At 48.1% G+C, this 12686-nt stretch overlaps 1 protein-coding gene across 3 annotated transcripts in view; it reads left to right on the top strand.

The window, feature by feature from the left end:
• The first annotated feature begins 6500 nt into the window (after positions 1 to 6500).
• Positions 6501 to 12686, top strand: part of Cnnm4 (cyclin and CBS domain divalent metal cation transport mediator 4) — a 39208-nt gene continuing 33022 nt past the window's right edge. For all 3 annotated transcript variants that reach the window (XR_012439807.1, XM_020165982.2, XM_074050201.1), the window contains exon 1: positions 6501 to 7992. Coding sequence is in view for 2 of the 3 variants with exons in the window: in XM_020165982.2 (XP_020021571.1) it covers positions 6591 to 7992 (1402 nt within the window). In the remaining variant the exon portion in view is untranslated. The remainder of the gene's footprint in view (positions 7993 to 12686) is intronic.

The following is a 12686-nucleotide window of genomic DNA, read 5'->3' as shown; positions in this document are numbered from 1 at the left end:
CCTGGACATTGGAATGGTAGGGGAGGAGCTTACATTTTTCACTTTATGCGCTTGGGGCTCTTTGAATTTGTTGCAATGGAAACAAAGAACTTCTGCAATTTTCGAAGTTCAGTAAAAAATATAAAAATACGTGAATGAATAAATGAATGAAATACAATGTCAAAGTTCTAGCCTGGGGGAAGGGAAAGAAACTAATATTTATAGAGCAGTGATTTTAATCACCAGCTCACTTAGTCCTTTTCACACAGCCAGAAGGATGTCTTTTTTTTTTTTTTTTGTGGTACTGGGGTTTGAACTCAGGGCCTACACTTTGAGCCGCTCCACCAGCCTTTTTTTGTGAAAAAATTTTTCAAGATCTTATGAAGTATTTGCCCATGCTGCCTCCTTAGTAACTAGGATTACAGGCATGAGCCAGCCACCAGCACCCAGCCGGAAGGATGTCTTGATTCTCATCTTAGTGGAGAAACCAAGTACCTAAAGAGGTGAAGCACTTTGTCCCAGTTCGCCAGCCAGCAAGGGGGTAGAACCCTTGACATTTCAGCTGAGCCTTTTTCCATTGCTAGTGTAACTGTGAAAAGTCTGGTACTACTGCTGCCTTCAGAAGCCAACAACTCGAAAGACAGAGTAACGGGAGAAGAAAGCTTTATTGGAAATAAGTGGGCAAGTTGGAAGATGGCATTTGCAGGCTTTTACCCAAATTACATCTTGCCAGGGTTGCTAGCACAAGAGCTTACATGGAGTTCCTGGGGAATATAATTTTAGCCATAGGTGAGCACCAGAATGGTCATTGATTCTTCCAGTAAATCGATTCTCTTAACTTTTTTTTCTTTTTGATTTTTTTGTTTTGTTTTTGGTAATGTTGGGGATCAAACCCAGGGTTTGGGTAGAGCACTAGACAAGTGCTCTACCACTGCCCTATATCCCCAGCCCTCTTGACTTGTAGCTTCTATGATGTCCATTGGTCACCAGGAGCTCTAGCCATTCCTGGTTCCTGTAGAGCTAAAGAAAGATTACTGATTCGGAGGTCATAGGACTGGGGTTCTTTGATGTTTTCCCTTATTCTTTATTTCAGGCAAGGCTGGCTTTATCTTATCGGTTAATTATTTGGGGAGTGAGGCATAAGGAAGTGAGACAAAACAAACAGTGAAAAACAGACTTGCTAGTGCTAGGAGTGAGTTACTCCATTCATCAGCTTCAAACTCAGAAACCATCAGACACTTCAGGCAATGACTCCAAGCACTTTGTTCTTAAACTCTGTAAATACTCTGTGTTATCTTGCAGTTCCTTGGTTTTCTCTAGGGATTAATAGTTAATCTCTTAAAATAGAAAAGAGTCTAGGGTTGGGGATGTAGCACAGTGACAAAGCACCTGCTTAGCATGCAGGAGGCCCTGGGTTTAATTCCAGAACTTGAAAAACAAACAAACAAACAAACAAATGGAGATCTTTTGTGTTTTTAGGGGCAGAAAGAAAATCTAGCTGGAATAGCCAGTCTTAGGACAGAAGACATTTCAGTGTGCAGGGGACCAAAGGCAGCAAAAAGGACAACAGTGAGTTCTGGGGACTGTCAAGCCCCTTAGTTCAGTGAGGTCTGGGGCTCCTTACAGGGTCTGTGGTATAGAAGGTGCCTTGAGGGATTTGTTTCCTGGATGTTGAATGAAAGGCTTCCCCCTCCAACTGGCTTATTCAACCTTTTCAGCCCAGTCCCTTTGTGCTATGAAACGCCTGCTCAGCTCACCTCTGCCATATTCCACCTCTACCTCAGTATTTTTTATTCCCTTTCCATGGAGGCCCAAGGGGAAAGACATGGTCTTGCTTAGTCTTAGGTGACCTTCCCCTCAGGCCCTCTTCTTCTCCGTCATCATCTTCTGATGTTCACCCTCTGGAGAAAAGGGAAGGGAAAGAGCAAGACGATATGGCTACAGGTGAATGGAGAGACAAACCAGAGTTAAAGAAATATATGAGTGTTCTCCCTAAAAACACTGGCCACATCATCTCTATCATCATCTTCATGGTTACTGAGCTCTTGCCACAAGTCAGGCACCTGCAACGTGCTTATTGTGCATCATGAGGTAGCAGCACTCAAGAATATCCTGCCAGGCACTGGTGGCTCATGCCTGTAATCCTAGCTACTCAGGAGGCAGAGATCAGGAAGATCTTGGTTTGAAGTTAGCCTGGGCAAATAGCCTATCCTGAAAATACCCCACAGAAAAACAGGGTTGGTGGAGTAGCTCAAGTGATAAAGTGCCTGCCTAGCAAACATGAGACCCTGGGCTATAATCCCAGTACTTAAAAAAAAAAAAAAAAAGAAAGAAAGAATATCCCAAGCTGGGTGTGGTGGTTCATATCTATAATCCCAACTACTCAGGAGGCAGGGCAGGAGAATTTTGAGACCAGCCCCAGCAAAGTTATTGCGACCCAAGAGGACTGGGGGTGTGGTTCAAGTGGTAGAACACTTGCCTAATATGTGCAAGGCCCTGGGTTCAGGAGTCAAGCCAGTCCACAGAGCTGTGCTCTGACCCTCCAGTGGGGCATCCAGCTTCTTGGGTTCTGGAAGAATACTTTGTCACATGGCCAGGGACCCTTGAATCCTACTTTTCCAACTAGTCCAAACTCTCCCTACCTTAGTAGCTCTAGCATTCCAGACAGAGGTACAACTCTTCATCAGCCTATACACACTGACCTCATGTTTTCATCCCTCTTCTGGCTCAATGAAGCTTGAGTGTTAGGTAGAAATCATGAAACCCTTCCATCCAGGTCCTCATGTCCCCACTTGCTGGGATGACCTGCATTGGGATTTGAGCCAAGGCAGTGTGTTGGCTAGTTTCATGCTGATTCTTTCCTTCTGTGGAGGAAGAACCACCCCTCTATTCAATGGCATGGATGTATTCTGCAAATGCTCAGGTTTTTGTAGATTTATGTGGACCTGGTGAACAGGTTGCTTCGTGCATGGCAATGGCCTGCACCATAGCCTGAGCACACCATTCCCACTGCTCTAACCAGGATTTCACACTAGGGCACAAGGCACATCCCAAGGGAGTTCTAATGTGGGACCAGGCAGCCTCAGACTCAGAGCGTCATCAGCAGAAGGGAGCTTCTTTGCTCTCACCTCCCCCCCATCTTTGGGACCCAGAGGATGAAGAGGGTTAAGAATCCAGCTGGGAAGAATTAGATCTGGGTTGCTACTTGGAAATCCTTGATCATCATTCAATCCCTGGCATTAGCATGATCTCTCTTCTGCACAGAAGCAAGAAAGAGTGGTTGCAACCATAGCAGGTGTAAACATTCTGCCATAGGATCTACATTGGGGAAGAATCAGTCAGGTCCAAGGATGTCATGAATGGAGTGCTTTGACATGTTCAGGATCTGGGAAAGACCTTCCCAAAAGTTCTTAATTGCAAATGGAGGCAGATGAGATGAGTGAGGACCTGACACCCTGAGGCAGAGAAACAGGTCTGACCATGCTGTTCTCTGCCCCCTCAAGGAGAGAAGTTTCTCCTTTGCTTCCTGCCATTCCCACAGCCTGGTTCCTTGACTCTGTAAGCTATTGGATCCCTTTCTTCATGTGGTTCCCACAACTCTGTGGGAAAGGTATTTAACATGGCAGATGTGAAAGGTTAAATGCCCTAACAAAGGGTATAAACCAACAGCAATAGTGACTGAATTGAAAGTCCAACCTGACATCCCAGTCCCACCAAAAAAAAAAAAAAGACAATGAAAGTTCAACTTGTGTTTCAAGTGTCTCCTCTGGCAACTTTTGCATTACTATTTATTTATTTATTGGTGATGTAGATTGAACCCATGGCCTTGTGCATACTAGGCAAGTAGGCTACCACTTGAGCATGCCCCCAGTCCTTTATTTTAGTTTTGAGACAGGATCTTCATTTTATCTTTGCCAGGGTTGGTCCAGAACTTTCCATCCTCCTGCTTCTACCTCCTGAGTAGCTGTGGTTATAGGTATGAACTACCACTCCTGGCCTCCTAGCATTTATTTTGTGCAGAGCAAATCCTGTCTCCTTGGTAGATCCCAGACCCAGAGAGGGCAGAGAGAAATTTCATTTCTTCTTCTTTTCTTCCTTCTTTCCTTCCCTGGAATTTCATTTCTATACTTTGTTGAATCTGCTATTATTCTCCTAATCATGATGAAACTATATAATCATGGGTAGATGTAATTAAATGGAATTTAACAGAGACTGTTTTTTTTTCCTTCACCATTGCTCCCACCTTTTTCCTATTCATTTGCCCCCAGGTTTTTTTTTTTTTTTGTTGTTCTGGAGCTTGAACTCGCCACCTACACCTTGAACCACTCCACCTGCCTTTTTTTGTGTTGGTTTTTTCAAGATAGGGTCTCGGGAACTATTTGCCTGGGCCAGCTTCAAATTATGATCCTCCTGATCTCTGCCTCCTGAGTAGCTAGGATTACAGGCATGAGCCACTGGCTTCCGGCTCATTTGCCCCCAGTTCTAACCCAAGTAGTTGAAAAACTTATCTTTCTCATTGTTGGCTTTTGACATTTGATTCAGTGCCTACACAGAGCTTCTGAGTGCAGATAGTATAAAAAGGGCAAAATAAAAATAGCCAATTGGTTGATAATAGAATGGGAGCATTTCTAAGGACAGAAGGGGAGGGAGGACACTGGGGCTAAAGCCAGCTGGAGATAAGGGGAGCTTGGCAGAAGCCTTCCTGACATCCGGGCTTGTTCTGAGGCAATGCAGGTGGTTCTGGTTGGTAGAGACAGAAAGGGAACAGCAGGTCAAAGATTCTGCTTTTGCCAGGGCCTATATTGGCCAGGGCCCATCCTGGGGCTCTTATTCTTTAAGGAAGAGCTGATGACACATTGTGTTCCACCCTATTAAGTGAGGCACTTACTTGCAAGGAACTTCCTCAGGCTGGCTGTTTGCAGAGCTCTGCCCCTGCTAATATAATGGTGCTTACTTAAATGCCTCCTCCACAACACTGAACACACGTTACTCACAATGTCATTACTATCTGAACACAATATTCTTCCTTTCTGTTTTGGCATTTTGCAGCTGGTATTGATTGTTGCTTTTACTGGCAAACTGTATACCAAAATAAAAACAAACACAAGTGTTGGAGCAAGAAGACAATGAAGTGCTTTTTGTGTCTGCAGGGTTGGGAAAAGACTTGCTCAGAGAGCCAGCAGTCAACCTGATCCTCTCAGTGAACCTCTGCAATTATTGTAAGGATGTTTGTCTGTCTGTCTCTTTCTCTTCACAAGGAGGGCAGCTGTGGTCATCCACACACCCTGAATACTTGGTTGTCAGTCACAGCTGCTGAATGACATTGAGTTAGGGCTGTCCAGGAAGCAATGATTTTAGGGTTAGGCCAGTGACCTCGCCTTTCTGCTCATTTCCACATGCAACTACCCCAGCTGGTCCATCACAATTTGGGGTTAGGGGTTTGGTTCTGGAAGGGCAGACAGCAGTACAAAACCAAAGACTATTCACGAAGAGTTCAATGTCTAAGCCAACTGTTTCCACAAATTTAGCCAAGCGATGCTGAATTATCATTCTCAGTGCCATATACAGATTAAGAAACGGGCTAGAGATGGTGATCTGGAAAGACTGGGATTTGTGCCTGGATTTAGTGTCTACATTTGTGAAATGGAAGTAGTACCTACCACTTAGGGTTGTTGGGAAGATTCAATAATTTTTACATGCATGTTTACTGCCTGTTTTCTGCTCTAGGCTGTCAACTCCAGCAGGCAGGAACTTGGGCTTGTTCACTAGTAATTATTGTCAAAGCTTGAAACAAGTGTCTGGTATGTAGTAAGTGTTCAATAAATAAATACTTATGCCTAAAAGGAAAGGACAAGAAATAAGCCTAGGCCAGAGCCTGGCCCTTCTTTAACTTTCCTTCCCCAGTTTTGCCTTCCACACCAGGCAGCCCCTGGAGAATGGGAGTGTTGAGTTTGGGATGTGTGAGAACCCACTTCTGGCTTTAGGACAAGGACAGCAAAAACCCCAGGAGTGAGGAGGCCAGGAAAGTCTCCAAGGGGCAGGCTGCAAGGCCCGCGCATCCCTCAGGTTCCCCTTTTTTTTCCCCTTTCTAAATCAGGAAATGCATTTTTCTTGCCTTAGCCTGCACAGAAAGGCCATCAGCCCTAAGCTGATGTAGAGTGCTAGGGACTAGGAAAGAGCCGAGCATGCGAGGCCAGGGAGGACGGGGAGCCGAGGGACAGGAACCGCGTGGCGGGGAGACAAGATTCCAGCGGAGGAGAGCTGACCTCCGCCGGCGCGGAGCGCAGGGAAAGCGGCGGCAGGACGTAGAGGGAGGGCGGGGCGGATACTCGCCTGCGGCTCCCGCGCTCCCGCGCCGCTCCACCTTAAGTGCCCAGACCCCCTTAAGGGCCGGCGCGGGAGCTGCACTCCGGGGCGGGGCCTCGCATGTAAATGAGAGGCGTGGGTCGGCGGGGCGGGGCGGGGCGAGGTGGGGCGGGAGGGGCGCTGACCTGACGTCAGGCCCGCGGCCCGGGCAGTTGGCTCGGCGGCGGCGGAGCGGCAGGAGTGGCGGCGCCGAGCTGGGCCGCGCTGTAAGGCGCGGAAAGCAGCGGCAGCAGAGCCGGAGCAACATGGCGCCGGTGGGCGGGGGCGGGCGCCCGGGCGGCGGACTGGCCCGAGGGCGCCTCCTCCTGGCGGTGCTGGTACTGCTTATGCTGCTGTGGGCGCGGGGGACCCGGGGCCAGGGCAGCCCCCAGCAGGGTGCGATCCTGGGCATGAGATTGGCTAGCTGCAACAAGTCGTGTGGGATGAACCCGGATGGCATCATCTTCGTGTCGGAGGGTAGCATCGTGAACCTAAGGTTGTACGGCCACAGTCTGGGTGATATCTCCAGCAACCTGATCTCTTTTACCGAGGTGGAGGACTCCGAGACGGCCCAAAACACCACCAACTGCCGCGAGCTCACCAAAGACCTGGTTGTCCAGCAGCTGGTCAACGTGAGCCGCGGGAACACGTCCGGGATGCTGGTGGTGCTCACCAAGTTCCTCCGGAGGAGCGAGAGCATGAAACTGTACGCGCTATGCACCCGGGCCCGCGCCGATGGGCCCTGGCTCAAGTGGACCGACAAGGACTCGCTGCTCTTCATGGTGGAGGAGTCCGGGAGGCTCCTGCCCCTCTGGATGCACATCTTCCTCCTTCTGGTGCTGCTAGGGTTGTCGGGCATATTTTCTGGCCTCAATCTGGGTCTCATGGCCCTCGACCCCATGGAGCTGCGCATCGTGCAGAACTGTGGCACTGAGAAGGAGAGGCGGTATGCCCGCAGGATAGAGCCCATCCGTCGAAAGGGCAACTACTTGCTCTGCTCGCTGCTCCTGGGGAATGTGCTGGTTAACACCTCCCTCACCATCCTTCTGGACATCCTCATCGGGTCTGGCGTTATGGCCGTGGCCTCCTCCACCATTGGCATTGTCATCTTTGGGGAGATCGTACCTCAGGCCCTGTGCTCCCGACATGGGCTGGCTGTGGGTGCCAACACAATCGGTCTCACCAAATTTTTTATGCTGCTTACCTTCCCCCTCAGTTTCCCCATTAGCAAGCTCCTGGACTTTTGTTTGGGCCAGGAGATTCGTACAGTTTACAATCGGGAGAAGCTGATGGAGATGTTGAAGGTGACACAGCCCTATAATGACCTCGTGAAAGAGGAGCTAAATATGATCCAGGGTGCCCTGGAACTACGGACCAAAACTGTGGAGGATATCATGACCCCGCTCCAAAACTGCTTCATGATCCGCAATGATGCCATCCTGGACTTCAACACCATGTCAGAGATTATGGAAAGTGGCTATACTCGTATTCCTGTGTTTGAAGATGAGCAATCTAATATTGTAGATATTCTTTATGTCAAAGACTTGGCCTTCGTAGACCCTGATGACTGCACCCCCCTGAAGACTATCACCCGTTTCTACAACCACCCAGTGCACTTTGTCTTTCATGACACCAAGTTGGATGCCATGCTGGAGGAGTTCAAGAAGGGTAAGGACTGACTGATGCAGCACCCTGGTTCAGTCTTTTTGTGATGCCTCTTGTCTTCCTGTGGGTTTTGTGTCTGATTTTAGTGTTCCATTTGTGTAACTCTTGTGTCCCTTTGCCCATTATTTCTTGTGCCTCAGAGGCAGATGCTATTGGGCACAGTGGAAACAGTTCTTAAGCATTTGTCATCTGCTTTGTGCTTTGAATGAATCAAAGCTGAAAAGACACAGTTGCACACTTGCAGGAATGGAGCAGGGCCTCAGGGAGCAGGATAGAATAAGGTCAATCCCTGAAAAGAGGCCAGTACCCCATTGATGGAGATTTAGAGGGTGGGGTTGGGTGGGGCTGGGGAACTAGGAAACCATCAAGGGAGGGAGCATTTAAGGGAGTTTTGTGTGTGTGTGTGCTGGGATCGAAACCAGGGCCTTGCATTTGCTAGGCAAGTGCTCTACCACTGAGCTACAGCCCAGCCCTTAAGGCTAGTTTTAAAAGATAGAGTGGCTTCATACAGGGTAGAACCCTAGTGAGGGTGGAACCCAGGAATGTTCTTGGGGCCCAACAAGTGGTCCTAAATAACTGGCATATTGGCCCTGCTGATCAGTGGTTAATGGGAGAGAGGCTGAGTTATTTGGGGCCCAAGGTGAACGTAAGTTTATTCTCAACTTGGAGCTCTGGAAGGTTTCCAGCAGAAAAGTGATACCACTGGAGTTCCAAGCCCACAGAAGAATTGAGAGGTCTCTAGTTGGCTCCCCTCTCAGAGCAATGCCAAGTAACACTTTCCACTACTCAGCAGAAGCAAGCAGATTAAATTTTGGTTGTTATTGTCTTTCCCAGGTGCCTAACATAAGCTTGCCTCCTGTGGTCTGGGAATCTTTAGTTGGCCTTGTACTGCCTTGTATTTTTGTTTTTTTTTCCCAGGTGTGTTCTTGGCCCCTTCTCAGGTGGTTACTCCCCAGCCTCAAAACTCAGTGCACAGGCCCCTTTCTTTACTTCCAACAAAACTTTCCTCCCACCTCTGCTATCCAGAAGCCCTCAGATTGGTAGTAAACAAGTCAATTATGGAGTAAACTCTCCTAAGCCAAAGGAGGTGAGGAGGCAGAAAGGGAAGCTCTTTAGTGAGAAAGGAATTGGGGCTGGGAGGAAGCTCACACTAAACCTAGGGACTGTGCTTCTACACTATTGTCCCCAGCACCCTTGTCCCAACCTTCCCATAGGTAGAGCTGCTACTGGCTAAGGGTCAGGCCCACCCAGCGCTAGGAGCCACTTCTGAACCTTAGCTATGAGCAAGCCCAGGGTCATTTCTGTACCAGAGAGTGGAAGAGAGCCTGGGAGTGGAATAGGGAGAGAAAAGCTGGCCTTCCAGGTTTGGTCTGAAAAGATGCTTATGTCAGGGCCAAGAGCCGAGGTGGTGCCTTTCTTTTTTAAAGTTTGCCAGACTGAATCTCAGTATTAGAACTGAGGATGATTTGAGGATTGTAAGTCAGAGAGGGAAGCAGCCCGCCACTTAGAGAGACTGGAGAGACATAGATGCCTGATGGTGAAGGCAGAGCCTGGGCAGAGCTTGGGGTTTATGCCTGTGAGTGTGTCCATCCCCACCTGGCATTCTGGGGCCCTGAAAACCTCTTCCATGTTACTTGGTCAGAAATTTGATCAGGACTCACAGGGTGTCAGTCATCCTCCTTACCCACTTCTATGGTCCTTGAGACTGTTACTGGTGACACACCCACCAGCACCTCCCCAATCAGTTCAGCCAGATCTGGATCTAGCCAGTATGAATTGGCCTAGTTTGGCTTCCAGCACTTGATGGCAGGACTGAGCTCTCTTGTGTGGGAGCTTCCTGGGCTTGGCAGGACCATCTTTGGACTCTGTCTTATGAAGAAGTGCCCTTTTATTAAGCTTGGAAACAGTTGGCATTTCTCAGGCCAGAGCTCTACTGAGCTGAACTCTCCAGATCCAGTTTGGTTCATGAGACTCTCCTGAGGCCCATGGAAGCCCGAGCCTTGGAGGGGTTACTGGCAATTCATCGAAAAGCAGTTTCAATCTATCCAGTGCAGCAGGCCACCCTGGAGATGTGTGTGTGATGTGATGGTTACCCCTAATCCTGGGGTCTTACACCATCCCTTCTTGGTTCCTAGATGTCTCAGAAGTCCATTCTTAACTTATAAATCGCCACAACAGGTTCCTCTTAGTGTGGCTTCTTCCAGATCTTTTCATCTGGCATCTACCTCTTTATTCTGAGGCTGCCCAATATATGACAAACACCTAGTGGACAGCTGCACCTTGAAAGATTTTTGTTACAAGTTGAGTGTCTGGAAGTCTTCTTTTTTAGCAAGAAAAACAAGTGAGCAAGCTCAGCATAGCCAGCGTTGTCAGCAACACCAAAATCAGCTGGGGTGACTCTGGTGGTTTTTGCTGAATCCTCCACTCCAAAGCTGGGTGAAGACCCTGGGCCTAGCTCTCCCGGAGCCATTCTACCTGACTGTAATTCTTTGAGGGTTCTTCTCTTTTCTTTTATTACTATTAATAAATTATTATTATTATTATTTTTGGTGGCACTGGGGTTTGAATTCTGGGCTTCACGCTTGCCAGACAGGTGCTCTACCACTTGAGCCACTCCATCAGCCTCTTTGAGGGTCCTTTTATTCCCCCTTCCCCAGTTTTATAAGCTTCTTTAAGTAGGGGCCCTGATTTATTAGTGCTTTCACCACTCACTGCCTGGCCAGGAGATGGGTCTTAAATGTTTGTTGAACAAATGAGTGAATGAACAGATTAATGGGTGACTGTCTGGCAAGCCTTGCTGGCTTCCTTTGTTGTTCCTTGAGTGCACCAGAACGCTTCCATTCTGGGGCCTTTGGCCTAGCTGTTCTCTCAGACAGGAATGTTCTTCTCCAGAAGTCAGGGTGGCTCACTCTCTTCTCTCTCTCATACTGCTTCAGCATTACCTCGGAGAGGCCTTCCTGTCACCCTATTTAAGCCTGAAACCCTCTGTCCCACTTGACCTTCTCAATTTCCCCTACTCTGTGCTAATTTTTCCTTTTCCAATAACATATCTTACTCTCCAACATCTCTGTAGTTTACTGATGTGCTGTGATGTCTGTCTGCCTCCTCCCACAATAACACAAGTTCAAAGGGCAGAGCTCTTTGTTCTGATATTGATGTATCTCTAGCTCCTTGTATGGCACACAGTATGAAATGAGGCCTCAATAAAACATCAACTCAATAAATAGATGAATGAATGAATGACTTATTAGGTTTGGGAGAGAATGATTTCCATTCCGGAAGTGTTGGAATTTTGAGGAGCTGAGGGATAAAGCAAAGTGGATGTTGTGCATTATCTGGGGCTCGACATCTCCAGCTGCACCGGATTGGAACAGAGGAGCTCCTGTGATGACACATGTATCAATGACAACACAGGGCCAAAAAGCAGACTTGGGGGTCCACTTTGCTGTGTTTCAGTTTCTCTGCCTATAAGTGGTCTTTGGCCATGGGGATTTTCCACAGCCACTCTCATTAAGGTGAGTCATGAAAGTGCTCCTGCACACCAGGAAGCAGCTCAGGCATGGGAGACTGAGCTGCCCCTAAGTACTAAGGCAAGAACTGCAGCCTCCAGCTATGGCAGCCTCTTAGCCCAAAGCTGATAGCATTAGATGCTCATTGAGCTCTCCTGCCACATGCAGAACACAATGCCAGGTGCTGGAGGACCTCAGGAGTAAGACTTTCTAGTGGCACGAAGACATGCCAGCTAGTCAGGCCACTGAGGCTCATGTGATTTGAACCTTGACCCTTCCACTGGAACCTCGCCTACAACTGTTTGCAGTCCTGGGTGTTGGGAGTGGGTTTGTCTGCAGCTTGAAATCCTACAACAATGGCAGCTCCTCCTGGCCCAGCTGGCGTTTTGCCTCTGCTTCAGATGCTTTTGCAGACCCCGAAGCATGGTCACAAGTGAACTCCCCATGTGGAGGTTAGAGCTTGGGACCCAAGCCCTCCACCTGAACCCACCTTCCACCTTTTCCTGTGCCTCTCCCTCTGGAACATTCCTGCCCCTCCCGGGTACTTAGCTCATCTTTAGCCATCTTATCTTTCCCCACCCACCTTATAACTCTCAAGACCACTGTATAGAGCTGGATATAAACTCCACCCAGCCAGAGCTGGGTTTAAATTCCACCCAGCTCAGGCACCTAATTATGAGGTGACCTTGGACCTGTTATTGCTCCTCTCAGCAAGTTAATTGGGTGTAATTAGGAGAAGAAAGAAAACTAGAAATATTTTCATTAAAAATCCCTCCCGTATTTCCATCTGGGCCACGTCAGAGTTTCCTACCTACTTAACTTTATCTCTGGAACAACTTTATAAAGTCGAAAAAACACTGTGATTTTTGCATTCACTCTTAGTTTGTATCATCTGACACGCTTTCAGCAGTTTATCCTCCCACCCCACCTCCCACCTGTCTACTTGTTCATACATTTGTTCAATAGGCATTTAACTTTTTGCAGCCTATGTGTCAGACACTGTGCTGACTGTTAGAATCAGAGGTGAATAAAGCAGTCTGTGTACAGAACTCACTGTCTACAAGGAGACAGATGTGCAACTAAGACTTGGCTATGCAGAGTACACAGATAGGGTATAAGGGGCCAAGGCAGGGCGAGGAATGTCGAAGGTTTCTGGCTTGGGATTTTGGTTGGTGATATTTAACTGCT

The sequence above is a fragment of the Castor canadensis genome, chromosome 12 (genome assembly GCF_047511655.1).
Source record: "Castor canadensis chromosome 12, mCasCan1.hap1v2, whole genome shotgun sequence".
NCBI lineage: Eukaryota > Metazoa > Chordata > Mammalia > Rodentia > Castoridae > Castor > Castor canadensis.
The sequence above is the reverse complement of the archived record's forward strand: the minus strand, read 5'-3'. Positions and strand labels throughout refer to the sequence as shown.